The sequence below is a fragment of the Oenanthe melanoleuca genome, unplaced genomic scaffold (assembly GCF_029582105.1).
Source record: "Oenanthe melanoleuca isolate GR-GAL-2019-014 unplaced genomic scaffold, OMel1.0 S170, whole genome shotgun sequence".
In the NCBI taxonomy this organism is placed as follows: Eukaryota; Metazoa; Chordata; class Aves; order Passeriformes; family Muscicapidae; genus Oenanthe; species Oenanthe melanoleuca.
The window spans coordinates 10,153-36,528 of NW_026612819.1; the positions used below are offsets into that span (position 1 = coordinate 10,153).

General features: G+C 48.7%; 1 protein-coding gene across 1 annotated transcript; it reads right to left on the reverse strand.

Moving 5' to 3' along the window:
- Positions 1 to 1,056: 1,056 nt before the first annotated feature.
- On the reverse strand, positions 1,057 to 25,291 carry LOC130266723 (bromodomain-containing protein 4-like). Its single transcript, XM_056515984.1, has 13 exons — positions 25,254 to 25,291; positions 24,680 to 25,051; positions 23,267 to 23,565; positions 21,272 to 21,379; positions 17,616 to 17,668; positions 16,276 to 16,609; positions 14,659 to 15,279; positions 11,938 to 12,050; positions 9,502 to 9,667; positions 7,303 to 7,430; positions 5,385 to 5,596; positions 2,696 to 2,939; positions 1,057 to 1,184 (listed from the first exon to the last, which is right to left on the reverse strand). The coding sequence occupies exons 1-13, from the start codon at positions 25,289 to 25,291 to the stop codon at positions 1,116 to 1,118; spliced, it is 2,757 nt and encodes a 918-aa protein (XP_056371959.1). The 3' UTR covers positions 1,057 to 1,115.
- Positions 25,292 to 26,376: the final 1,085 nt, after the last annotated feature.

Here is a 26,376-nt window from a genome sequence, read left to right on the forward strand (position 1 = left end):
GGGGGAAGGGAAATAAAAAAAGATAAAGTGGGAGAAAAGGAAAAAAATTGGGAAAATTAAAAAAGGGAAGGGGGCAGAAGGAGGAAAAAAGAATCAGGGAAAAAAGAATAAAAATGGGAGAATAAGGGAAAAAATAAAATCAGAAAAAAGGGGAAAAGATCATGAGAAAAAGTGGGGAAAAGTTTTTAAAAATTGGGAAAAAAGAAGGAAAAAAAGGGGAAAAATCAGGAAAAATTAAAAAAAAAAATCAGGAAAAATTGAATCAGCAAAAAAAAAAAAAAACCAGGAAAAAATTGAGAAAATCAGGGGAAAAAAGAGGAAGTTTTGGAAAAGGAAGAAAATTTTAAAATGAGGAGGAAAAAAAGTGGGAAAGGAGGAAAAATTCCAGGAAAAGGCGAAGGGGGAGAAAGTCCCTGAGGCAGCGGGTGGGGGAGGGGCCGAGCCCCTCCCCCCATCACCCCTCCCCCCCCAAATTCCTCCCCAAAAAAAGCCCCAAATCCGCCCAAATCCAGCCCAAAAAATCGGGAATTTTCTCCCTTTTTTTTTTTTTTTTTGCCGCCGGCGCCGGAAAAACGAAACTGAAAACCGGCAAAAAAAAAATCCAAAAATCTGTGAAAAAATATTGACCAAAAAAAAAAAAAAAAAAAAGAAAATCCCGGGAATTCCCAGGAATTTTTATGGATTTTTTTTTTTTTTAGTGTGAAAACAGGGAAAAAGAGGGAAAAATAAAAACTGGAATTCCGGGGTAAGGCAGCCCCGCCCCCGCTCCCATTCCCAAATTTTTTCCAATATTTAACGGAGAGTCCGAACTTTGTTTTTTTTTTTTTTTTTTTTTTTTGGTTTTTTTTTTTTTTTTGTGTTGGTTTTTCATTTTTTTTTTTTGGCCAGGAAAAAAAGGGAAAAGAGAGAACAAAAAAAAAAAAAAAAAAGAAAAAAAAAAGAAAAAGGAATTTTTTTTTTTCTTTTTTTGATAATTTTCCATGGGTTTGTTTTTGTTTTTTTTTTTTTTCTCCCAGGTGGATTTTTTTTTTTTTTTTTTTTTTTTTTGTGTTGTGGTTTTTGTTTTTGTTTTTTTTTTGGGAAAGAGTCAAAATTCCCGGCCGGAATCGCCTCTCCTAGAAAAGATTCTCCTCGAAAATCGCCAGGAGGTCGCTCTGGAAGTTCATGTCGATCGTCGCCGCCATCTGCCAAAAAAACCAAAAAAAATTGGAAAAAATAATCCTGGAATTTACATTTTTTTTTCCCCACTTTTTCTGGATCGTTTTGGGCTTTTTTTGGGTAATTTCAGGGGTTTTTAGTGGGTTTTTTGTGTAATTTTTTTGATTTTTTTTTTTTTTTTTGGTGTCATTTCTGGGGTTTTTTTGGGTTTTTTTTTTTTTGGGTTATTTACAGCTTTGGGTTATTTCTGGGTTTTTTTGGGCCTTTTCTGGGGTTTTGGGGTAATTTCTGGATTTTTGGTAATTTCTGTTTTTTTCTGGTGGCTTTTCAGTCATTTCCAGGGTTTTTTTTTGTGTTTCTTAGGTCATTTCCCTTTTTTTTTGTTATTTCTGGGGGTTTTTTTGTAGTTTTTGGGTAATTTCCTTTTTTTTTGCCAATTTCTGGCTTTTGTAATTTGGTTTTATTGTGGTTTTTTGTTTTTTTTTTTTGTGGTTTTTCAGTCGTTTCCAGGGTTATTTTCGGTGTTTTTTGGGTTCAGTAATTTTACCCCATTTTTGGGGACCCTTTTTCAGGAATATTCTGATTATTTTACCCCATTTTGGGGACCCTTTTCCCCACTTCTTTTCAGAATATTCCTGTTATTTTTCCCCATTTTCAGGACCCTTTTCCAGGAACATTCCTGTTATTTTTCCCCATTTTCAGGACCCTTTCCTCCATGTTTTTTGGGAATATTCCCATTATTTCACCCCATTTTTGGGACCCTTTTTCAGGAATATTCTGATTATTTTACCCCATTTTCAGGACCCTTTTTTGAAATATTCCTGTTATTTCACCCCATTTTGGGACCCTTTCTCCCCCATTTTTTGGGAACATTCCCATTATTTTTCCCCATTTTTGGGACCCTTTTTGGGAACACTCCCATTATTTTTCCCCATTTTTGGGACCCTTTTCACCCCCATTTTTTTGGAACACTCCCATTATTTTCCCCCATTTTTGGGACCCTTCCCCCCCAAATTTTTTGGAAATACTCCCATTATTTTTCCCCATTTTGGGACTCTTTTCACCCCCATTTTCTGGGAACATTCCCATTATTTTCCCCCATTTTTGGGACCCTTTCTCTCTCATTTTTTGGGAACATTCCCATTATTTTTCCCTATTTTTGGGACCCTTTCTCCCCCATTTTTTGGGAACATTCCCATTATTTTTCCCCATTTTTGGGACCCTTTTTGGGAACATTCCCATTATTTTCCCCCATTTTGGGACCCTTTTTGGGAACATTCCCGTTATTTTTCCCCCATTTTTGGGACCCTTTTTGGGAACATTCCCATTATTTTCCCCCATTTTTGGGACCCTTTCTCTCTCTATTTTTGGGAACATTCCCATTATTTTCCCCCATTTTTTGGGAACATTCCCATTATTTTCCCCCCCCCATTTTTTGGGAACATTCCCATTATTTTCCCCCATTTTTTGGGAACATTCCCATTATTTTCCCCCGTTTTTGGGACCCCTCCCCCTGTGGTTTTAACCCTTCCCTCACCGCTTCCCGGCGCCTCCTCTCCTGCTCCCTCTTCCGCGCCATTTCCCGCTGCTGGTCCAGCATGGACTGGGAGCTCTGGGAGCTCTGGGGCTGCGGCGGCGCCGAGGCCGCCGACACCGGCACCGGCACCGGCACCGGCACCGCGCCCGCGCCGGGCCCCGGCGGCTGCTGCTGCTCCTGGCGCCGCCGAACCTCCTCGTGCACCCGCCGGGCCTGCTCCAGGGCGTCCTCGTCCTCCCGGGTCCTGGGGAGTGACCAGAGTGACCAAGCAGTGACCAGAGAGTGACCACAGTGACCATGAGTGACCATGAACCCCACCCAGAACCTCCTCGTGCACCCGCCGGGCCTGCTCCAGGGCGTCCTCGTCCTCCCGGGTCCTGGGGAGTGACCAGGAGTGACCACAGTGACCAGAGTGACCAGGAGTGACCAGAGTGACCAGGAGTGACCATGAACCCCACCCAGAACCTCCTCGTGCACCCCAGGCCTGCTTGAGAGCGTCCTCGTCCTCCCGGCTCCTGGGGAGTGACCAGGAGTGACCATGAGTGACCACAGTGACCAGGAGTGACCACAGTGACCATGAGTGACCACAGTGACCAGGAGTGACCATGAACCCCACCCAGAACCTCCTCGTGCACCCCCAGTCTGCTCCAGGGCCTCCTCGTCCTCCTGGCTCCTGGGGAGTGACCAGGAGTGACCAGAGTGACCATGAGTGAAGACTGACCACAGTGACCAGGAGTGACCAGGACCCACCCCCGGGCTGCTCCAGGGCGTCCTTGTCCTCCCAGGTCCTGGGGAGTGACCAGAGTGACCAGGAATGGCCAGAAGTGACCACGAGTGTTGCTGGTGGTTTGGTGGACTTCCTGCAGGTGTTGGTGCTGTTCTGGTTGTGTCCCTGGTGTTGTTTCTGGTGTTTCTGGTGTCCCTGCTGCCTGTCCCTGGTGATGTTCCTGGTGGTGTCGGTGCTGTGTCCCTGCCGGAGTTTCTGGTGTCCCTGCTGCTGTTCCTGGTGTTCTGTGTCCCTGGTGTTTCTGTGTCCCTGATGATGTTTCTGGTGTTTCTGGTGTTTCTGTGTCCCTGGTGTTTCTGTGTCCCTGGTGTTGTTTCCCTGGTGTTCTGTGTCCCTGCTGTTGTCCCTGGTGTTCTGTCTGTGTCCCTGGTGCTCTGTGTCCCTGGTGACGTTTCTGGTGTTTCTGTGTCCCTGGTGTTCTGTGTCCCTGGTGCTGTTTCTGGTATTTCTTGTCCCTGGTGTTCTGTCTGTGTCCCTGGTGTTTCTGTGTCCCTGGTGTTGTGTATCCCTGGTGATGTTTCTGCTGTCCCTGGTGTTGTGTGTCCCTGGTGTTTCTGTGTCCCTGGTGCTCTGTGCCCCTGGTGACGTTTCTGGTGTTTCTGCTGCCCCTGGTGTTGTGTGTCCCTGGTGTTCTGTCTGTGTCCCTGGTGTTGTGTGTCCCTGGTGCTGTTTCTGGTGTTTCTGTGTCCCTGGTGTTGTGTGTCCCTGGTGTTTCTGTGTCCCTGGTGTTCTGTCTGTGTCCCTGGTGTTGTCCCTGGTGTTTCTGTGTCCCTGGTGACGTTTCTGGTGTTGTGTGTCCCTGCTGTTGTGTGTCCCTGGTGTTGTTTCTGGTGTTTCTGTGTCCCTGGTGACGTTTCTGGTGTTGTGTGTCCCTGCTGTTGTGTGTCCCTGGTGCTGTTTCTGGTGCCCCTGGTGCTGGTATCCCTGGTGTTTCTGGTGTTTCTGTGTCCCTGGTGCTGTTTCTGGTGTCCCTGGTGTTTCTGTGTCCCTGGTGTTGTGTGTCCCTGGTGTTCTTGGTGTCCCTGGTGTTTCTGTGTCCCTGGTGTTCTGTGTCCCTGGTGATGTTTCTGCTGTGTGTCCCTGGTGTTTCTGTGTCCCTGGTGTTTCTTTCTGGTGTCCCTGGTGTTTCTGGTGTCCCTGGTGCTGTTTCTGGTGTCCCTGGTGGTGCTGTGTGTCCCTGGTGTTGTTTCTGGTGTCCCTGGTGCTGTTTCTGGTGTCCCTGGTGCTGTTTCTGGTGCCCCTGGTGCTGTTTCTGGTGTCCCTGGTGTTTCTGTGTCCCTGGTGCTGTTTCTGGTGTTTCTGGTGTCCCTGGTGTTTCTGTTCTGGTGTCCCTGGTGCTGTGTGTCCCTGGTGTTGTTTCTGGTGTCCCTGGTGCTGTTTCTGGTGTCCCTGGTGCTGTGGTGTCCCTGGTGCTGTTTCTGGTGTTTCTGTGTCCCTGGTGTTTCTGGTGTCCCTGGTGCTGTTTCTGGTGTCCCTGGTGCTGTTTCTGGTGTCCCTGGTGCTGTGTGTCCCTGGTGTTGTTTCCTGGTGTTTCTGTGTCCCTGGTGTTTCTGTGTCCCTTGCTGTTGTGTATCCCTGGTGTTGTGTCCCTGGTGTTTCTGGTGTCCCTGGTGCTGTTTCTGGTGTTTCTGTGTCCCTGGTGTTTCTGTGTCCCTTGGTGTTGTGTATCCCTGGTGCTGTTTCTGGTGCCCCTGGTGCTGTTTCTGGTGTCCCTGGTGTTGTTTCTGGTGTTTCTGGTGTCCCTGGTGCTGTTTCCGGTGTCCCTGGTGCTGTTTCCGGTGCCCCTGGTGCTGTGTGTCCCTGGTGCTGTGTGTCCCTTCTGTGTCCCTGGTGCTGTTTCTGGTGCCCCTGGTGCTGTTTCCGGTGCCCCTGCCCCTCTGGGCTCCCTCCCTGCCCTCTCACCTCATCCTCTCCTGCTCCCTCCTCAGCCGCTCCTTCTCCCTCTCCACCTGCTCCGCCTGCGCCTTCAGCGCCTTCTCCCTCTCCTCCTTCTCGCGCGCCGCGCGCTTGAACTGCTCGAAGGAGTCGCTCGAGGACTTGGCCGCGGCCGCCGGCGCCGCCGGGTGTTTCTGCACCAGCGACGCCCACGAGCCCATGTTCTTGATCTTCAGGTCCTGGGGACGGGGGGTCACCGTGGGGCTGGGGTGGGATCCACCGGGGATGGGATCCACCGGGGATGGGATCCACTGGGGATGGGGGGGTGGGGGTGGGGGTGTGGGATCCACCAGGGATGGGGGGTGGGATCCACCAGGGATGGGGGGTGGGATCCACCGGGGATGGGGGTGGGATCTACCAGGGATGGGATCCACCCAGGGATGGGGGTGGGATCCACCGGGGATGGGGGTGGGATCCACCGGGGATGGGATCCACCAGGGATGGGATCCACCGGGGCTGGGGGTGGGATCCACCGGGGCTGGGGGTGGGATCCACCCAGGGATGGGGGGTGGGATCCACCGGGGATGGGATCCACCCAGGGATTGGTGTGTGTGTGTGTGTGTGTGATCCACCCAGGGATGGGATCCACCGGGGCTGGGATCCACCAGGGATGGGGGGTGGGATCCACCAGGGATGGGGGTGGGATCCACCAGGGATGGGGGTGGGATCCACCGGGGATGGGGGGTGGGATCCAACCAGGGATGGGATCCAGCCAGGGATGGGATCCAGCCAGGGATTGGGGGGGGTGGGTGGGTGGGTGGGATCCACCCAGGGATGGGATCCACCCAGGGATTGGTGTGTGTGTGGGTGTGTGTGTGATCCACCCAGGGATGGGATCCACCCAGGGATTGGTGTGTGTGTGTGTGTGTGTGTGTGTGATCCACCCAGGGATGGGATCCACCGGGGCTGGGATCCACCAGGGATGGGGGGTGGGATCCACCAGGGATGGGGGTGGGATCCACCAGGGATGGGGGGTGGGATCCACCAGGGATGGGGGTGGGATCCACCAGGGATGGGGGTGGGATCCACCGGGGATGGGGGTGGGATCCACCGGGGATGGGGGTGGGATCCACCCAGGGATGGGATCCAGCCAGGGATGGGATCCAGCCAGGGATTGGGGGGGGTGGGTGGGTGGGTGGGATCCACCCAGGGATGGGATCCACCAGGGCTGGGATCCACTGGGATCTACCAGGACCCATTTAGGACCCACCCAGGGATGGAATCTACCCAGGGATGGGATCCAATTGGGCTGGGACCCACTGGGATCCACCCAGGGCTGGGATCTAATTGGGCTGGGATCTACCAGGACTCATCAGGATCCACCCAGGGCTGGGACCTGCTGGGATCTGCCAGGATCCACCCAGAGCCCCATGGGACTGTCATGGGATCCACCAGGATCCACCCAGAGCCCTGGGAACTTCCATGGGATCTGCTGGGGTCTACCACAGATGGGGTGGGATCCCTGGGATCGACCAGATCCTCCATGGGATCCACCAAAGCCTCTGTGGGATCCACCAGGATCTGACCAGAGCCGTGGTGGCCCCCCAGGGCTGGGTTGAAATCTGTGGGATCAACCAGAGCCCCCATGGGATCCACCAAGGCCCTGGTGGGATCCTCTGGGATCCAGTGGCTTTTCCCTGAACACCCAAATCCAACCCTGGAGATCCCTGGATCTGACTGGATCCCAGGGGATCCCAAACCCAACCCTGGACATCCCCAGACCCTTCTCCATCCCACCCCCTCCTTTTTTTGGGGCAGGAACCCCCCAAATCCCAACCCCACCCCAAGACTGCCTAACCTGACCCTTTTTCAGGATTTTTTTTTTTTTTTGAACTGAGGATTTTTATCCCCTCCCAAAACTTGAATTTTTTAATTTTTCTTTTACCTTTTTGGGGGCCACGGGGGTTTTGGGCTCCGGTTTCTGCCGCTCCTTGTCGGGGGCGGGCGGGGTTTGCTCCGGGGGTCGGATCACGGGCCGGGGTCCTGCCCCCTCCAGGGGCTTCAGCTCCGGCCCTGCAGCCCCAAAAAAAATCCAAAAATCCAGAATCAGGGCGATCCTGATCCCAAAAATTGGAATTACGGATACTACGAACCCAAAAATTTGAATTACGGGGATTTTGGACCCAAAAATTGGGAATTATCAAGATTTCTGGTCCCAAAAATTGGAATTATGGGGATTTTGGACCCAAAAATTGGGAATTATCAAGATTTCTGGTCCCAAAAATGAAAATTTACGGGGATTAATGGCCCTAAATTCAGAATTCTGACCCCAAAATTGGGAATTCCAGGGACCTCAGACCCCAGAACTGGGGTGGCCCCGGGTCCTGCCCCCTCCAAGGGGCTTCAGCTCCGGCCCTGCAGCCCCAAAAAAAAATCCAAAAATCCAGAATCAGGGCGATCCTGATCCCAAAAATTGGAATCACGGGGATTTTGGACCCAAAAATTGGGAATTATCAAGATTTCTGGTCCCAAAAATGAAAATTTATGGGGATTAATGGCCTTAAATTCAGAATTCTGACCCCAAAATTGGGAATTCCAGGGACCTCAGACCCCAGGACTGGGGTGGCCCCGGGTCCTGCCCCCTCCAGGGGCTTCAGCTCTGGCCCTGCAGCCCCAAAAAAAATCCAAAAATCCAGAATCAGGGCGATCCCGATCCCAAAAATTGGAATTATGGATACTACGAACCCAAAAATTGGAATTACGGGGATTTTTTTGGTCCCAAAAATGGAGATTTATGGGGATTTACTGCCCTAAATCTGGAATTCTGACCCCAAAACTGAGAATTCTGGGGATTTTAAATCCCAAAAATCCAGAATCAGGGGGATCCCGAGCCCAAAAATAGGAATTATAGAGATTTTTAGATCCCAAAATTGGAATTATGGGGATTTCCAGTTCCAAGATCTGGAATTATGGGGATTTGTGGAGCCAAAATTGGGAGTTATGGAGATTTCTTGGCATTTTTCTCTCTCCCCATAAAACTTTATGGGATTTTTCTCTCTCCCCATAAAACTTTATGGGAGTTTTTGAGGGGTTTTTCTCCATGAAACTTTACAGGATTTTTCTCTCTCCTCTTAAAACTTTACAGGATTTTTTTGGGTTTTTTCCCCCATAGAATTTTAGGGAATTTTTCTCTCACCCCATGAAACTTCATGGGATTACTTTTTTTTGGTTTTTCCCCATGACATTTTACAGGATTTTTCTCTCCCCCGTGAAACTTTATGGGATTTTTTTGGGGTTCTTCCCCGTGAAACTTTATGGGATTTTTTTTTTTGGTTTTTCTCCATGGAATTTTACAGCGTTTTTCTCTCTCCCCATAAAACTTTATGGGATTATTTTGGTTTTTCTCCATGAAATTTTACAGGATTTTTCTCTCTCCCTATAAAACTTTATGGGATTTTTATGGGGTTCTCCCCCGTGAAACTTTATGGGATTTTTTTTTTGGTTTTTCTCCATGGAATTTTACAGCGTTTCTCTCCCCATAAAACTTTATGGGATTTTTTTGGTTTTTCTCCATGAAATTTTACAGGATTTTTCTCTCTCCCCATAAAACTTTATGGGATTATTTTGGTTTTTCTCCATGGAATTTTACAGCATTTTCCTCTCTCCCAATGAAATTTTATGGGATTTTTTTTTTTTTTTGTTTTTCTCCATGGAATTTTACAGCATTTTCCTCTCTCCCCATAAAACTTTATGGGATTATTCTGGTTTTTCTCCATGGAATTTTACAGGATTTTTCTCTCTCCCCATAAAACTTTATGGGATTATTTTGGTTTTTCTCCATGGAATTTTACAGCATTTTCCTCTCTCCCAATGAAACTTTATGGGATTTTTTTTTTGTTTTTCTCCATGAAATTTTATGACATTTTCCTCTCTCCCAATGAAACTTTATGGGATTTTTTTTGTGTTTTTCTCCATGAAATTTTACGGGATTTTTCTCTCTCCCAATGAAACTTTATGGGATTTTTTTTTTTGTTTTCCCCACGGAATTTTACGGCATTTTCCTCTCTCCCAATGAAACCTGCAGGATTTTTTTTTGTGTTTTTGCCGTTTCTGGGCTGTCCTGGCTGGGGCTGGCCCCACTCACGCTGGGGGAGGTGTGGGGCCGCCTTGATGCCCTCGGGGTGGCCCTTGGGGGGCTCCTGGCGCAGGGGGGGGCTGAAGGTCTCGTTCCGGATCACGGGCGAGTGCAGCTTCTCCTCCTTGGCCGCGCCCAGCGGCTGCGACTGCACCACCGAGGCCGCTCGCAATTCCTGCGGAAATCGGGGGTCAGGATCCATCCCAAAATCCCAAAATCCCAAAATCCAAGTCCTGATCCTCATATTGATCCCAACCTCAGTCCTGACACCAACACCGCTCGCAATTCCTGCGGAAATCCGGGGTCAGGATCCATCCCAAAATTCCCAAAATCCCAGTCCTGATCCTGACCCTGATCCTGACACCACTCGCAATTCCTGCGGAAATCGGGGGTCAGGATCCATCCCATAATCCCAAAATCCCAGTCCTGATCCTGATCCCAACCTCAGTCCTGACACCAACACCACTCGCAATTCCTGCGGAAATCCGGGGTCAGGATCCATCCCAAAATCCCAAAATCCCAGTCCTGATCCTGACACTAATCCTGATCCCAGCCTCAGTCCTGATCCCGACACCGCTCACAATTCCTGTGGAAATCTGGGGTCAGGATCCATCCCATAATCCCAAAATCCCAGTTCTGATCCTGATCCCAACCTCAGTCCTGACACCAACACCACTCGCAATTCCTGTGGAAATCTGGGGTCAGGATCCATCCCATAATCCCAAAATCCCAGTCCTGATCCTGACCCTGATCCTGACACCGCTTGCAATTCCTGCAGGGAAATCCGGGGTCAGGATCCATCCCATAATCCCAGTCCTGATCCTGACACTAATCCTGATCCCAACCTCAGTCCTGATCCCAGTCCTGATTCCGATCCTAATCCTGACACCGCTCGCAATTCCTGTGGAAATCTGGGATCAGGATCCATCCCATAATCCCAAAAATCCCAGTCCTGATCCTGATCCTGACACCAACACCGCTCGCAACTCCTGTGGAAATCCGGGTCAGGATCCATCCCATAATCCCAAAATCCCAGTCCTGATCCTGATCCTGATCCCAATTCCGGTCCTGATTCTGATCCTGCTCGCAATTCCTGCGGAAATCTGGGATCAGGATCCATCCCATAATCAACAAATCCCAACCCTGATCCTGATCCCGAACCACTCCCAGTTCCTGTGGAAATCTGGGGTCAGGATCCATCCCATAATTCCCAAAATCCCAAAACCCCAACCCCAATCCTGATCCTCACCTGGCTCACAACTCGTTTTTCACCTGATCCCCAAATCCCATTTCTGATCTTTCACCTGCCTCAAACTCCTGTTTTTTCACCTTTTCCAAAATCCCATTTTTTATTTTTTTCACCTGATCCCAAAATCCCATTTTTGATCTTTCACCTAATCCCAAAATCCCATTTTTGATTTTCTGACCTGCTCCAAACTCCCGTTTTTTTCACCTGATCCCAAACTGCCTTTTCTGATCTTACACCTGCTTCAAACTCCCATTTTTTCATCTCACCCCAAAATCCTATTTTTTTTCCACCATTCCCAAACTCCCATTTTTAATTTTTTTCACCTGATCCCAAACTCCCATTCGTGATTTTTTTCACCTTTCCCACACTCCCATTTTTCATTTTTTTTTCACCTTTCCCAAACTCCCATTTGTGATCTGTAATTTTTTTCACCTTTCCCAAACTCCCATTTTTGATTTTTGTTTTTTTTTCACCATTCCCAAACACCCATTTTTGATGTTTTTTCACCTTTCCCAAACCCCCATTTTTGATCTGTGATTTTTCTCACGTTTCCCAAACCCTCATTTGTGACTTTTGATGTTTTTTCACCTTCCCCAAACTCCCATTTTTGATTTGTGTTTTTTTTCACCATCCCCACACTCACATTTTTGATTTGTGATTTTTTTCACCATCCCCACACTCACATTTTTGATTTGTGATTTTTTTCACCATCCCCACACTCCCATTTGTGATCTGTGATTTTTTTCACCTTTCCCAAACTCCCATTTTTGATTTTTGGTTTTTTTCACCATTCCCACACTCCCATTTTTGATTTTTGAATTTTTTCACCATTCCCAAACCCCCATTTGTGACTTTTTCACCTTTCCCACACTCCCATTTTTCATTTTTTTTCACCTTTCCCAAACTCCCATTTGTGATCTGTAATTTTTTTCACCTTTCCCAAACTCCCATTTTTAATTTTTGTTTTTTTTCACCATTCCCACACTCCCATTTTTGATTTTTGAATTTTTTCACCATTCCCAAACCCCCATTTGTGACTTTTTCACCTTTCCCAAACCCCCATTTTTGATTTTTGATTTTTTTTTCACCTTTCCCAAACCCCCATTTTTGATTTTTGATTTTTTTTTCACCTTTCCCAAACCCCCATTTTTGATTTGTGTTTTTTTTTCACCGTCCCCACACTCCGACTTTGTCACCTGTTTTTTTGGCTGGATGTTTTGCTGAGGGGGTGACTGAGGCACGAGGCCCTGGAACGGCGCCATCTGTGGGGAAGGCATCATGAGAGGGGAGGGGGCTTCCCGCAGGTGACCTGCAACAGGTGGGCACCGGTCAGTCCGCGGCGTCACCGCCATCGTCACCGTCACCGTGTCACCGTCACCGTGTCACCGTCACCGTGTCACCCACCCCAGCACAGCACCAAAGCAACACCGGGATGGTCCCAGAGAATCCCAAGATGTCCTTGAGGGACACTCAATTTTCCTCAAAGAACACTGGGATGGCCCCAAGGGACAATGAGGTGTCCCCAGGGGATCCCAAGATGTCCCCAAGGGATCCTGAGGTGGCCCCAAGGGACCCTGAGGTGTCCCCAAGGGATCCTGAGGTGGCCCCAAGGGATCCTGAGGTGTCCCCAAGGGATCCTGAGGTGGCCCCAAGGGATCCCAGGAAGTCCCAGGGGACTCTGGGATGGCCCCAAAGAACCCCTAGATGTCCTTAAGGGATCCCAGGATGTCCCCAAGGGACTCCATGATGTCCCCAAGATGATCCTGAGGGACCCCAGGATGACCCTGAAGAACCCTGTGACAGCCCTGAGGGATGCCAGAATGTCCCCAAGGGATCCTAAGAGGGCCCCAAAGAACCCCAAGATGTCCCTGAGGAGCCCCAAGATGTCCCCAAGGGATCCTGAGGTGGCCCCACAGGAGCCTGAGATGTCCCCAAAGGAACCCAGGATGGCCCTGAGGGACATTGAGGTTTCTTCAAAGAACACCAGGATGTCCCCAAGGGATCCTAAAGTGGCCCCAAGAGATCCTGAGGTGGCCCCAAAGAACCCCAAGATGTCCTTAAGGGACTCCTGGATGTCCCCAGTTGATCCTGAGATGTCCCTGAAGTTCTCTGGGATGGCCTCAAAGGACCCCAGGATGTCCCCAAAGGACTCCAGGCGCCCTGTCCAGCCCTGGGACACTCCTGAGATCTTGAACATTTTAAGATCCTCAAGACCTGGAGATCTTTGACATCCTCAACAACACAAGTCCATCCTCATCCTCATCCACAAAACTGGAGATCCTTGAGATCCTCAAGGCCTTAAACAACGTGAGATCCTCAAGAACTCAATATCTGCAAGAACTGGAGGTCCTCAAAAACTGAAGATCCTAAAAAACTGGAAATCCTGGAAATTCTCAAGAACCCCAAACTCTCAAAATCTGGAGACCCTCAGGAACTCGAGACCCTCAACACTTGGAGATTCTCAAGACCTAGAGATCCTTTAGGTCCTCAAAAACTGGAGTTCCTCAAGATCTTGAACATCCTGAGATCCTCAAAAACTGAAGATCCTCAAAAACCAAAGATCCTAGACATCCCCAGTAACTCAAGAACCCCAAAAACTGGAGATCCTTGAGACCCTCAAATACCGGAGAACCTCCAGATCTCGAACATCTGGAGAAGCTCAAAAACTGGAGATCCTGAAAAACTGGAAATCCTTGAGATCCTCAGTAACACAAGAAGCACAAAAACTGGAAATTCTTGAGACCCTCCCAAAAACTGGAGACCCTTGACATCTTGAACATCTTGAGATCTGCAAAAACTGAAGATCCTTGAGATCCTGAGAAACTTAAAATCCTTGAGATCCTCAATAACTGAAAAACCCCAAAAACTGGAGATTCTGAATAACTCAAGAATCCCAAAAAGTGGAGATCTGGAGTAACTCAAGACCTACAAAAAGCAGAAATCCTGGAGATCCTTGAAGTCTTGAAAAGCTCGAGATCCCTGAGATCCTCAATAATTCAACGCCCCCAAAAACTGGAGATCCTCGAGATCTCTGAACATTTTGAGATCCTCAAATACTGGAGATACTTGAAATCTTCAAAACCTCAAGACACCCAAAACCTGGAGATCTGGAATAACTCCAGACCTACAAAGAGCAAAGATCCTGGAGATCCTTGAGATCCTGAAAAACTTGGTATCCTTGAGATCCTCAATCAACTCAAGGCCCCCCAAAATCTGGAGATCCTCGAGATCTCTGAACATTCTGAGATCCTCAAATACTGGAGATTCTTGAAATCCTCAAGAACCCCAAGAACTGGAGATCTGGAGTAACTCCAGACCTACAAAAAGAGGAAATCCTGGAGATCCTGAAAAACTTAGTATTCCTTGAGATCCTCAATTAACTCAAGGCCCTCCAAATCTGGAGATCCTTGAGATCTCTGAACATTCTGAGATCCTGAAATACTGGAGATTATTGAAATCCTCAAGAACCCCAAGAACTGCAGATCTGGAGTAACTCCAGACCTACAAAAAGTGGAGATCCTGAAAAACTTGTTATCCTTGAGATCCTCAATTAACTCAAGGCCCTCCAAATCTGGAGATCCTCGAGATCTCTGAACATTCTGAGATCCTCAAATACTGGAGATTCTTGAAATCCTCAAGAACCCCAAGAACTGGAGAACTGGAATAATTCCAGACCTACAAAAAAAGGAAATCCTGGAGATCCTGAAAAACCTTGAGATCCTCAATCAACTCAAGGCCCCCCAATATCTGGAGATCCTCGAGATCTCTGAACATTTTTCAATCCTTGAGATCCTCCACAACTCCATCCCCCCCAACACCCGGAGACCCCCAACCCCTCAAATCCCCGGAGCTCCCGCCCCTCCCTGTCTCATCTGTCCGTCCGTCCGTCCGTCCAGGCTCCGGCAGCCGCCGCTCACCGGTGCCGTAGGGATCCGGCTTGTGGTGCCGCGGCGACGGGTGGTGCTGGATGACCTGCTGCGGTTTCGCCGGCGCCGGCTGCGGCGGCTGCGGCGGCGCCGGTTGGGGCTGCGGCTGCTGCGGCTGCTGCGGCTGCTGCTGCGGGGGCGGCGCCGGCGGCTGCGCCAGGTGCGAGGGGAAGGGCAGGGGCTGCAGGTGCAGCGGGCGCGGCGGCGGCTGCAGCGGCTGCACCGCGGGGTGCGCCGGCGGCGGCGGCAGCGCCGGGGGAGGCGGCGGCTGCGGCTGCGGCGCCGGCTGCGACTGGACCTTCACTGAAGGGAGAAGCGGAGTCTGCGGCTGCACTTTCTGCAGCTGCTGCAGGTACAGCTGCATCTGGCTGGTGCTCAGGGGGAGGCTGTGGTGCGGCGGCACCGGCGGCGGCACCGGCGGCGGCACCGGCGGCTCCTCGTCCTCCAGCAGCACCTGCGGCGGCTGCGGCAGCGGCGGCTGCGGGAGCAGCGGCGCCGGCGGCGGCTGCGGCAGCGCCGGGGACACGGCCGGCGGCCGCGGCGGCTTCGGGGGCAGCGCCGCCGCCCGGTTGCTGGGCCTCGAGGGCTGCTGAGGCAGAGCGTTGTGCAAAGCTGCGGAGCAAGGACAAGGGCGAGGTCAGGAGGAGTTACCTGGATCAGCCTCCACCCTCCAGCCCCACCCAACACCATCATCTTCCTCTGGGATGCACCAGGAAGGATCTGGAGAACTTCCATGGGTCCATCACCCTCCAGCCCCACCCAACACCATCATCTTCCTCTGGGATGTCCCAGGAAGAGCACAATGGTGAAACCTGGATGGTTTCCTTGGAACCATCCTCATCCTCTGGGATTTTGGGCCATCCCAATAAGACCATGGTGCACACCAAGACCCAAGACCCTCCATCAACCCCACCCACCACCATCCTCATCCTCTGGGATTTTGGTCCATCACACCAAACCCACAATGGACATCAAGAATCCACAACCCTCCATTAATCCCACCCACCACCATCCTCATCCTCTGGGATTTTGGGTGATCCCAACAAGCCCTTGATGGACACAAAGAACCCAAGAACTTCCCTTTTCCTGACCCATCACAATCCTCATCCTCTGGGATTTCGGTCCATCCCAACAAACCCACAATGGACATCAAGAACCCACGGCCCTCCATCACCCCCACCCACCGCCATCCTCATCCTCTGGGATTTTGGTCCATCACACCAAACCCACAATGGACATCAAGAATCCACAACCCTCCATTAATCCCACCCACCACCATCCTCATCCTCTGGGATTTTGGACCATCCCAACAAGATCATGGTGCACACCAAGCACCCACGACCCTCCATCAAACCCACCCACCGCCATCCTCATCCTCTGGGATTTTGGGCGATTCCAAAAAACCCTTGATGGACACAACCCAAGAATTTCCCTTTTCCTGACCCACCACCATCCTCATCCTCTGGGATTTCACTCCCTCCCACCACACCCACTCATGGTGCACACCAAGAACCCAAGACCCCCCATCACCCCCACCCATCACCATCACCATCCTCATCCTCTGGGATCTCCCTCCCTCCCACCACGCCCGCCGCGCCCCCGGCTCACCTGGAGGAGACACCACGTGCTGGTTGAGGTGGGGGGGGGTGCTGTGCTCGGGCTGTGCCGGGGGCAGGTGGGGCGGGGGCAGCTCGGGCTGGGGCAGGTGCAGCATGGGCTGGCCGAAATGGGCCATGGTGTCGAACATGGTCCCCGGCAAGGGGTGCTCCAGGACGGGCACCTGGGCGGGGACGAAGGGCGGCGGCGGCGGCGGCGACGCCTTGAGGGGCGCGGCGGGCGGCGGGACGGGCGGCGGCTGCGGCGGCTGCAGCGCTGCCGGGACGGGCTGCGGCGGCGCCGGGGGCGGCTGCGGCGGCGCCGGTTGGTGGTGGTGGTGGTGGTGCTGTTGGGGAAGGGAGGAGTTAGGAAGGGTGGGGTGCGGAAATGAGGTTGTGGTGTGATCTAAATGTTCTCGTGGGCTGCTAAAATTGGTGTTCTGGTTGTTAAAATGTGGGTTTGGACAATGAAATGACCTCTGGGGGCATCGAAATCTGGTTTTGGACAACAAAATAATATCCTGGTCATCTAAACGGAGTTTTGGTCACCAAAACAATCTCTTGGGGCATCAAAATGTGGTTCTGAACACCAAAAGGACCTCCTGGGTCATCCAAATGACCAATCCCATCCCAATCCCAATCCATGGATCCAACCCCAACCCAATTAATGAATCCAATCCCAATCCCAAACCATGGATCCCATCTCAATCCATGGATCCAACCCCAACCCAATTAACGAATCCAATCCCAATCCAATTAATGAATCCAATCCCAATTCCAATCCGTGGATTCCATCTCAATCCATGGATCCAACCCCAACCCAATTAATGAATTCAATCCCAACCCAATTAATGAATCCAATCCCAATTCCAATCCGTGGATCCCATCTCAATCCATGGATCCAACCCCAACCCAATTAACGAATCCAATCCTAATTCCAATCTGTGGATCCCATCTCAATCCATGGATCCAACCATAACCCAATTAATGAATTCAATCCCAATCCAATTAATGAATCCAATCCCAATTCCAATCTGTGGATCCCATCTCAATCCATGGATCCAACCATAACCCAATTAATAAATCAATCCCAATCCAATTAATGAATCTAACCCCAATTAATAAATTCAATCAAAATCCACTGATCCAATTCTAATCCCAATCAGTGGATAAAATCCCATCCAAATTAACGAATTAAATCCCTATCACAATCCAATTAATAAATCCAATCCCAATCCATTGATCTGTTCCCATTCAAAATCCATGGATCCCATCCCAATCCATAGATCCAACCCCAACTGAATTAATGAATCCAATCCCAATCCATGGATCCAATCCCAATCCCATTCCTACCTTTTTCTGCTCCCGCCCCGAGTGCCCTTTTTTCTTCAATTTTGGCGCCATTTCTGCCAAAAAAAAATGGGAAAAGAAAAAAAAATTAATTTGGGAACTGCTCTGAATGAACCCGACGGCACCAATCGGGAACAGGGCTGGAATTCCCCAGGGATGGAGCTGGAATTCCCCAGGGATTTCTGGGATTGGGGATGGGGGATTTTGTCGCCAAAAAATAGAGGGAAAATCACTGGACAAAGATCCAACAGCCAAGAAAATCCATGGATTCAAAACAATCCTGGGAACGCTGTTGCTCCAGAGGCAGAACCTTGGCAAAATTCATCGCCGGTCGTTGGGTCTCAGCTGGAATTGTGTTCCCAGAAGGAGATTCCAAGGATTTCAAACCAAGGATGATCCCAAATTCCATCACCAGTTGTTGGGTCCCAACGAGAATCACGAGGTCCAAAAGGAGATTCCAAGGATTTCAAACCAAGGATGATCCCAAATTCCATCACCAGTTGTTGGGTCCCAGTCAGAATCACATTCCCAGAAGAATCATCCTGGATTCTGGAGATCCCAACCCAAGGGTGATCCCAACCTTCAATCCTGTTGGATCTGAGACGGAATCCCAATGTCCAGAAGGAGATTCCAAGGATTTTGGAGATCCCAACCCAAGGATGATCCCAAACTCTGTTGCCAGTTTCTGGGTCCTAGTTGAAATTTCTTGGTCGAGGAGGAAATTCCAGGGATTCAACCCAAGCATGATCCCAAATTCCATCACCGATTTTGGGTCCCAGTCGGAATCCCCGGTCACGTTCCCAGAAGGATCACCCTGGATTCCGGAGATCCCAAAGATGATCCCAAAGATGATCCCAACCTTCATCACCAACATCACCAATTCACCAGAATTTTCAGGTCCAGAAGGAACATCCTGGACTTTGGAGATCTCAACTCAAGGATTTTTGGAGATCCCGACTCTGTTGCCGATTCTGGGTCCCAGTCGGAATCACGAGGCTCCATGGAGAACACCTGGAAATTCTGGAAATCCCAACTCAAGGATGATCCAAAATTCCATCACCGATTTTGGGTCCCAGTCGAACGTTCAAGTCCAGAAGGAGATCCCAGAGATCCCAGCCCAAGGATGATCCCAAATCCATCACCGATTCTGGGTCCCTGTTGGAATTTTCTCATCCAGAAAGAGATTCCAGGAATCCCAACTCAAGGATGATCCCAAATTCTGTCACTGATTTTGGGTCCAAGTCAGAATCACGAGGATCCATGGAGAATGTCTGGAGATCCTAGAGATCCCAGAAATTCCAACCCAAGGATGATCCCAAATCCATCACCGATTTTGGGTCCCTGTTGGAATTTTCTCATCCAGAAAGAGATTCCAGGAATCCCAACCCAAGGCTGATCCCAACCCAAGGCTGATCCCAAACTTCCTCCCCAGTTGCCGGATCCCAGTTCAGAATCGCGTTCCCAGAAGGATCATCCCGGATTTTGGAGATCCCAACCCAACCCATGGATGAGCCTTCAACCCCAAATCCACAAGAATAAAATCCAGGATTGACCAAAAAGTCACGTCCAGGTGATTTTGGGGTGGAAACATCAAATCCAGTGTGGCTGTGTGGATTTCTGGGATTTTACCCAAATTTTTCCCGAAATCCTGATTTTATTCCCACCCAAACAGTGAAACGCCAACAGGTGGATCCAAATTCCCACATTTTGGGGTAAAATTCCATGGGAAAAAAAAAAAAAGGTATTTTTGGAGTAGTTTTATTATTTTTATTATTTCAAAATATCCAATGGACCAAATTTTCAAGGTTTTGGAGGGAGAAGGGAATTGGAGATTCCAAGGCTCAGAAATACTGGAAAAAAGAACATAAAAATCAACAGATTTGGGGAAAATATTTGGGGCAGATTGAGCTTTTCCAGGAAAAAAAAATCTGGATTTGGTGATTTGGGGTGAAATCCATCCCAAAAAATTCCTTTTTCAGGTTTTTCTGCTTCCAACCACCACTTTTTTTGAGAAAAATTTAATTTCTGCACTTGGGATGAGGCCAATTCTATTTATTTTGGTGGATTTGATGGAAAATCAGGCAAAAATCAGGATAAACCAAATAAAAATAGGATTTAAAAGAAAGATCCAGGGAAGAATTCAGCACCAAATCCTTGGATTTTCCCATTCCTAAACTCAGGCTTTAAAAATTCCAACAAAACCTTTCAACCTCCTCCAAGTAGCCCTAAAATTTATGGAAAACTCCTTAAAATTCTTTAAAAAAAACCATGAAAACATTCAAAGAGTCCTAATTCCAGATTTATCCTGGAAAATCAACAAGGAATCACCATCAGATCCAGCTCAATCCTGGATTTTTTTTGGGATTATTTCACCTTATTTGGGATTTCTTCTCTTTTTTTTGAGACATTTTTGGGATTTTTTTTTGTATTTCTGCTCCCTCTCCACACCTGACCAGCTCTGGAATTAAATCCCGAATATTTCCATGGGATTTTCCAACAAACCCTTCGCGTTTCCTGGAGTTAAGCCGGCTCAACCTCAGGTTTTGAGATGGGCACAAATCCCAAACCCACGGCGCAAGGAAAAGGCGGAAAATTCGGGAAAACCAGAAAAATCAGGATTTCATCCCAAGGAAGGCGCAGGGAGCAACGCCGGGGACTTGGAATTCCAAATTCCCTCCAAACCCATTTTTTCCTCCAGATCCCAGATCCCAAATCCTGATACTATAAAAATAAAAAGGGATCTATCCCTAAAATCCCATTTCCTCTATGATTTTTCCCTAAAAATCCCATTTTCCCCATTTTTTAAATCCACAAAGTCCCATTCTCTCTGTTTTTTTAAACCTTAAAATCCCATTTCCCCAATTTTCTAATCCATAAAAAATCATTCTCTCAGTTTTTACTTTGTAAAATTTCATTTTCCCCATAAATATCTCCTCCCTTTACTTTTTCTCTCCATAAACCCCAGTTTTTCAATAAAATCTCTTTTCTTCTATTTTTTTAACCATAAAATCCCATTTTTCCCATAAAATCCCATTCCCTCAATCTTCTCCATGAAATCCCACTTTCCCATAAAATCCCATTCCCTCAATCTTTTTATCCATAAAATCTCATTTTTCCAATAACGTCTTTCTTTCCATATCTTTACCCATAAAACCCCATTTCCTCCCATCTTTTTATCCATAAAATCCCATCTTCCCATAAAACTTGATTTCCTCCATCTTTTTATCCACAAAATCCAATTTTTTTCCATAGAATTTGATTTTCTCCATCTTTTTATCCACAAAACTCCATTTTCTTTTCATAAAACTCGATTTCCTCCATATTTTTATCCATAAAATCCCATTTTTCCCATAAAACTCAATTTCCTCCATCTTTTTTCCACAAAATCCCATTCCCTCCATCTCCACACAAGATTCCCGACGGCTCCATCGAGGCGCAAATCCCATTTTCCCAAAAAAAAAAAAAAAAACCAAAACCCACCCAACCCCATCTAACCAAAACCTCTCACGGCGCTCGCTCCGGGTTAAAAACAAAAAAAAAATCACGGAATGGGATCAGGAAATTCCAAAGGCTTCCCCAAAGAAGAATGGACGGCGGAGACAGGAATGAAACTGAGTTTATTTGTCTGGAAAAGGTCGGGAAAGGCGGGAAGCGCTAACCTGAGTCCGACTCGTCGCTGTCGGAAGAGCTCGACTCGCTGCTGGATTCCGACTCCGACGAGGAGAAACCCTTGAGCTTGGAGGAGCCGGCCAGGACGTCGAGCTTCTCTGCCGGGAGAAACGGCAAAAAAAAATTGATTCATTTCAAGTGGTTGGTTCTTAACTCAATTGGTTCATCCTAAACTCAACTGGCTGGTCCCAAACTCAAATGGATGGTTCTAAATTGATTCATTTCAAGTGGTTGGTTCTTAACTCAATTGGTTCATCCTAAACTCAACTGGCTGGTCCCAAACTCAAATGGATGGTTCCAAATTGATTCATTTCAAGTGGTTGGTTCTTAACTCAATTGGTTCATCCTAAACTCAACTGGTTGGTCCCAAACTCAAACAGACGGTTCCAAATTGATTCATTTCAAGTGGTTGGTTCTTAACCCAATTGGTTCATCCTAAACTCAACTGGTTGGTTCTAAACTCAACTGGTTGGTTCCAAATTGATTCATTTCAAGTGGTTGGTTCTTAACTCAATTGGTTCATCCTAAACTCAACTGGTTGGTTCCAAACTCAAACGGATGGTTCTAAATTGATTCATTTCAAGTGGTTGGTTCTTAACTCAATTGGTTCATCCTAAACTCAACTGGCTGGTCCCAAACTCAAATGGATGGTTCTAAATTGATTCATTTCAAGTGGTTGGTTCTTAACTCAATTGGTTCATCCTAAACTCAACTGGTTGGTTCTAAACTCAACTGGTTGGTTCCAAATTGATTCATTTCAAGTGGTTGGTTCTTAACCCAATTGGTTCATCCTAAACTCAACTGGCTGGTCCCAAACTCAAATGGATGGTTCCAAATTGATTCATTTCAAGTGGTTGGTTCTTAACTCAATTGGTTCATCCTAAACTCAACTGGCTGGTCCCAAACTCAAATGGATGGTTCTAAATTGATTCATTTCAAGTGGTTGGTTCTTAACTCAATTGGTTCATCCTAAACTCAACTGGTTGGTCCTAAACCCAAATGATTAGTCCCAAACTCAAATGGATGGTCCTAAACTCAACTGGTTGGTTCTAAACTCAATCGGTTCATCCTAAACCAAACTGGCTGGTTCTAAACTGAACTGACTGGTCCCAAACTCAACTGGCTGGTCCTAAACCCATTGGTTCATCTCAATTGGTTAGTTCTTAACTCAACTGGTTGGTTCTAAAATCAACTGGTTGGTCCTAAACTCAAGTGGTTGGTTCCAAACCCAACTGGTTAATCCCAAATTCCCCTTGAGCTTGGAGGAGCTGGCCAAGACATCGAGTTTCTCTGCCTGGAAAATAAGGAACGAGTCACCGCGGGGGCGTTAACGGGGGATTGAACACGGGGAACTGGCTGGCTCTAAACTCAACTGGTTGGTTCTAAACTCGATCAGTAGGTTCTAGACCCACTGGTTTATCTCAACTAGTTCATCCTAAACTCAACTGGTTAATCCTAAACTCAACTAGCTAGTCCCAAACTCAATTGGCTAGTTCTAAACCCATTGCTTTGTCTCAACTGGTTGGTTCTAAACTCAACTGGTTCATCCTAAACCCAAATGGTTGGTCCTAAACTCAACTAGTAGGTTCTAAACCTACTAGTTTGTGTCAACTGGTTGGTTCTAAACTCAACTGGTTCATCCTAAATCCAACTGGCTAGTCCTAAATTCAACTTCTAAACCCATCGGTTTGTCTCAACCGGTTGGTCCCGAACTCAACCAACTGATCCTAAACTCAACTGGTTCAGCCCAACTGTTTTGTCACAAACTCACTATTTAACTGCTTAAAATACTGAAACTTTCAATTAAAATCATTAATTATTCCAAATAAAACAGAACCAGCAGTGGCCGCCATTTCGAATCCCACCTGCCGCCATCTTGGCGAGACAAAAAAACCCCAACAAACCTCCCCAAAACCCCAACCCTGGGCAACAAAACCACTGGAAAATCCGGCTGAAAACCCCCAAATTTTGGGAACTGGAATTACCTGGGGGTTTCCTCTTCTTGCGCAGGCAGGAGGTGACGTAACGCTCGAGCTCGCGCAGCGTCGACGGCTTCAGCGTCTCGAAGTCGATCTCGATCTCGTCGGGGTTGGAGTTCTTGAGCGAGGGCTCGCGGGACTGGATGATGTGCACGACCCTGCCCAGCTTCTCCCCGGGCAGTTTGTTGATGTCCAGGCTCAGCTGCCGCTTCTCCTCGTACGACATGGGCTTGCACTTCTCCTCCTCCTCCGACTCGTAGGCGGGCGCGGCTTTGCTGGGCTTCACCGGCGCCGGCTCCTTCTTGCTGCTCACACGGCCAAGAAACGGTGGTTTAGGCCTAAACCCAACCTAAACCAAATCTAAACCAGCCCTAACCACATGGACACAGAGGACTTTACGTCACCGGCTCCTTCTTGCTGCTCACATGGCCAAAAAATGGCGTTTCAGGCCTAAACCCAACCTAAACCTGGCCTAAATCCAACCTAAACCATCCCTAACCCCTAGCATTTCACTGCCAATGGGTTCTCCTTGCTGCTCACATGGCCAAAAAATGGTGGTTCAGGCCTAAACCAGCCCTAACCACCTAGACACAGAGGACTTTACGCCACCAGTTCCTCATTACTGCCCAAACAACAAAAAATGGTGGTTTAGGCCTAAACCCAACCTAAACCCAGCTCAAACCCAACCTAAACCCAGCCCAAACCCAACCTAAACCAGCCCTAACCACCTAGACATGGAGGACTTTAAGTCACCAGCTCCTTCTTGCTGCTCACACGGCCAAAAAATGTTGGTTTAGGCATAAACTCAACCTAAACCTGGCCTAACCTGCAAGACTCTCAGCACTTCACTGCCAACGGGTCTAAAAAATGGGACTTTAAACCTAAATCTGGCCTGAATCTGACCCAAACCTAGCCCTAACCCACAGAAAACAAAGTCAGTTTAGTTTTTATCCTAAAAAGAAGTGGCTTTGTTGCTTGTGGCTTTCGGGTGAAGCTCAGGCGGGAGCTGAGGTGGAAAGCTGAGCTTAAAATGTGCAGTGATCCCAGGGTGAGCTAAAGATGGCTCTGACTGAGCTTCACCTGTTCCTGGACACCCAAAACCGAGCTCAAGCTATTCAGAAACCCAAAACAGAGCTCAAGATTTTCTTGGGAACCTAAAGCTGAGCTCAAGCTTCTTTTCACCTCCCAAAACTGAGCTCAAGCTATTCAGAAAGCCAAAACTGAGCTTAATTTGCTCCTGGACACCCAAAGCTGAGTTTTATTTGTTCCTGGACACCCAAAGCTGAGCTCCACAAGCCCCAAACCCTGAGCTGAGCTCACAGCTGGACTCAAGCCCAGCCATCACCTCAGGCCAGGAGGTTCCTCGTTAACGACCCTGCTGCAATTAGGTTAATTAGGTTAATTGTGGGAAGGGCGCACCTAGAGGCGCTGCTGTTGCTGTTGCTCTTCTTGGCCTTCTTGGGCGGCGGCTCCTTGGCTTTGCTCTTCTTGGCCTCCTCCAGCTCCTCCTTCTTTTTGTGCTTCTCCTTCTTCTTCTCCTTCTTGTCCTTCTCCTTCTTCTTTGGTTTGTTCTGCTGGGGCTGGGACAGCGCCGCCAGCTGCTCGTGCACGGCCTTGAGCTGTGGGGGACAGGAATGGTGGGAACAGGGCTGAGGGGTGGGAGAGCCCAGCTGGGACTGAGCACAGCTGGTCACTGTCACCTCCAACCGTCCATGGTCACCTCCAGGGTGGGAGATCCCAGCTGGGACTGACCCCCCTTGGTGACCACCAGGGTGGGAGATCAACCTTGGACTGACCACAGCTGGTCACTGTCACCTCCAGGGTCATCAAACCAAATCCATGACTGACCCCACCTGGTCACTGTCACCTCCAACCCTTCCATGGACACCTCCAGGGTGGGAGATCCCACCTCAGACTGATCACAACCTCCCCACCCAGTGTCCAGCCACTCCTTGGTCACCTCCAACGTCATCAAACCCATCCCATGACTGACCACACGTGGTCACTGTCACCTCCATGGTCAACACACATGACCCATGACTGACCACACCTGGTCACTGTCACCTCCCAGTCCTTCCATGGTCACCTCCAGGGTGGCAGATCCCACCTTGGACTGATCCCAACCTTCTCAGCCACTCCTTAGTCACCTTCAAGGTCAACTACAACCTGTGATTGACCAACCCACACGTGGTCACCCAGACCAGTGTCCAGTCCTTTCATGGACACCTCCAGGGTCATCAAACCCAAGCCATGAGTGACCACACCTGGTCAGTGTCACCTCCCAATCATTCCATGGACACCTCCAGGTGTCCAAAGCTGAGTTTAATTTGCTCCTGGCCACCCAAAGCTGAGCTCAAGTTGGTTCTGGACACCCCTGTCAGAGCTGGACAGATCCCACCTAGGACTGACCACAACCTTCCCACCCAGCCCAGTGTCCAGCCCTTGGTCACCTCCAGGGTCATCAAACCCGACCCATGACGGACCCTGCCTGGTCACTGAGTTTTGGGTCAACAAACCCAATGATTTTGGGTCAACCCAACACTCCCAGGTCAACAAACTCACGGATTTTAGGTCAATGAACCCAAGGATTTTAGGTCAAATCAATGACTTTTGCTCAACAAACCCAGTGATTTTAGGTCAACAAGCACAGCAATTTTCAGTTAAAACCAAACAATTCTAGGTCAACAAACCCAATGATTTTCAGCCAACCCAACAACTTTAGTCAATAAACCCTACAATTTTGGGTCAACTCAAAAATTTCAGGTAAACTCACCAGTTTTGGAGCAACAAACTCAATGATCCTGGGTCAACAAACCCAAGGATTTTGAGTCAACATAACGACTTTTGGTCAACAAACCAAACAATTTGGGGTCGATAAACTGAAACAGCTTTGGGTTGAAAAACTCAATGATTTGGGATCAACAATCCCAATGATTTGAGTCAACAAACGAAAATGATTTTGGTCGACAAACCAAACAATTCAGGGTCGACAAAACCAATGATTTCAGCTCAGCAAACCAAATGATTTCGGGTCGGCAAACTCAACGATTTGAGTCGACAAACCGAAATATTTTGGTCCACAAACCCAACAATTCGGGGTTGACAAACCCAATGGT

Bases quoted from the DNA above. Each gene is read 5' to 3' on its own strand.
- LOC130266723 (XM_056515984.1), bottom strand. From the start codon at position 25,291: ATGTGTGTTGACCATGGAGGTGACAGTGACCACGTGTG. The intron at 15,280-16,275 runs GTGAGCCGGGGG...CTTGCTCCGCAG, and splicing joins GCACGTGGTGTCTCCTCCAG to CTTTGCACAACGCTCTGCCT. The intron at 1,185-2,695 runs GTGAGGGAAGGG...TTTTTTTGGCAG, and splicing joins AGAGGAGGCGCCGGGAAGCG to ATGGCGGCGACGATCGACAT.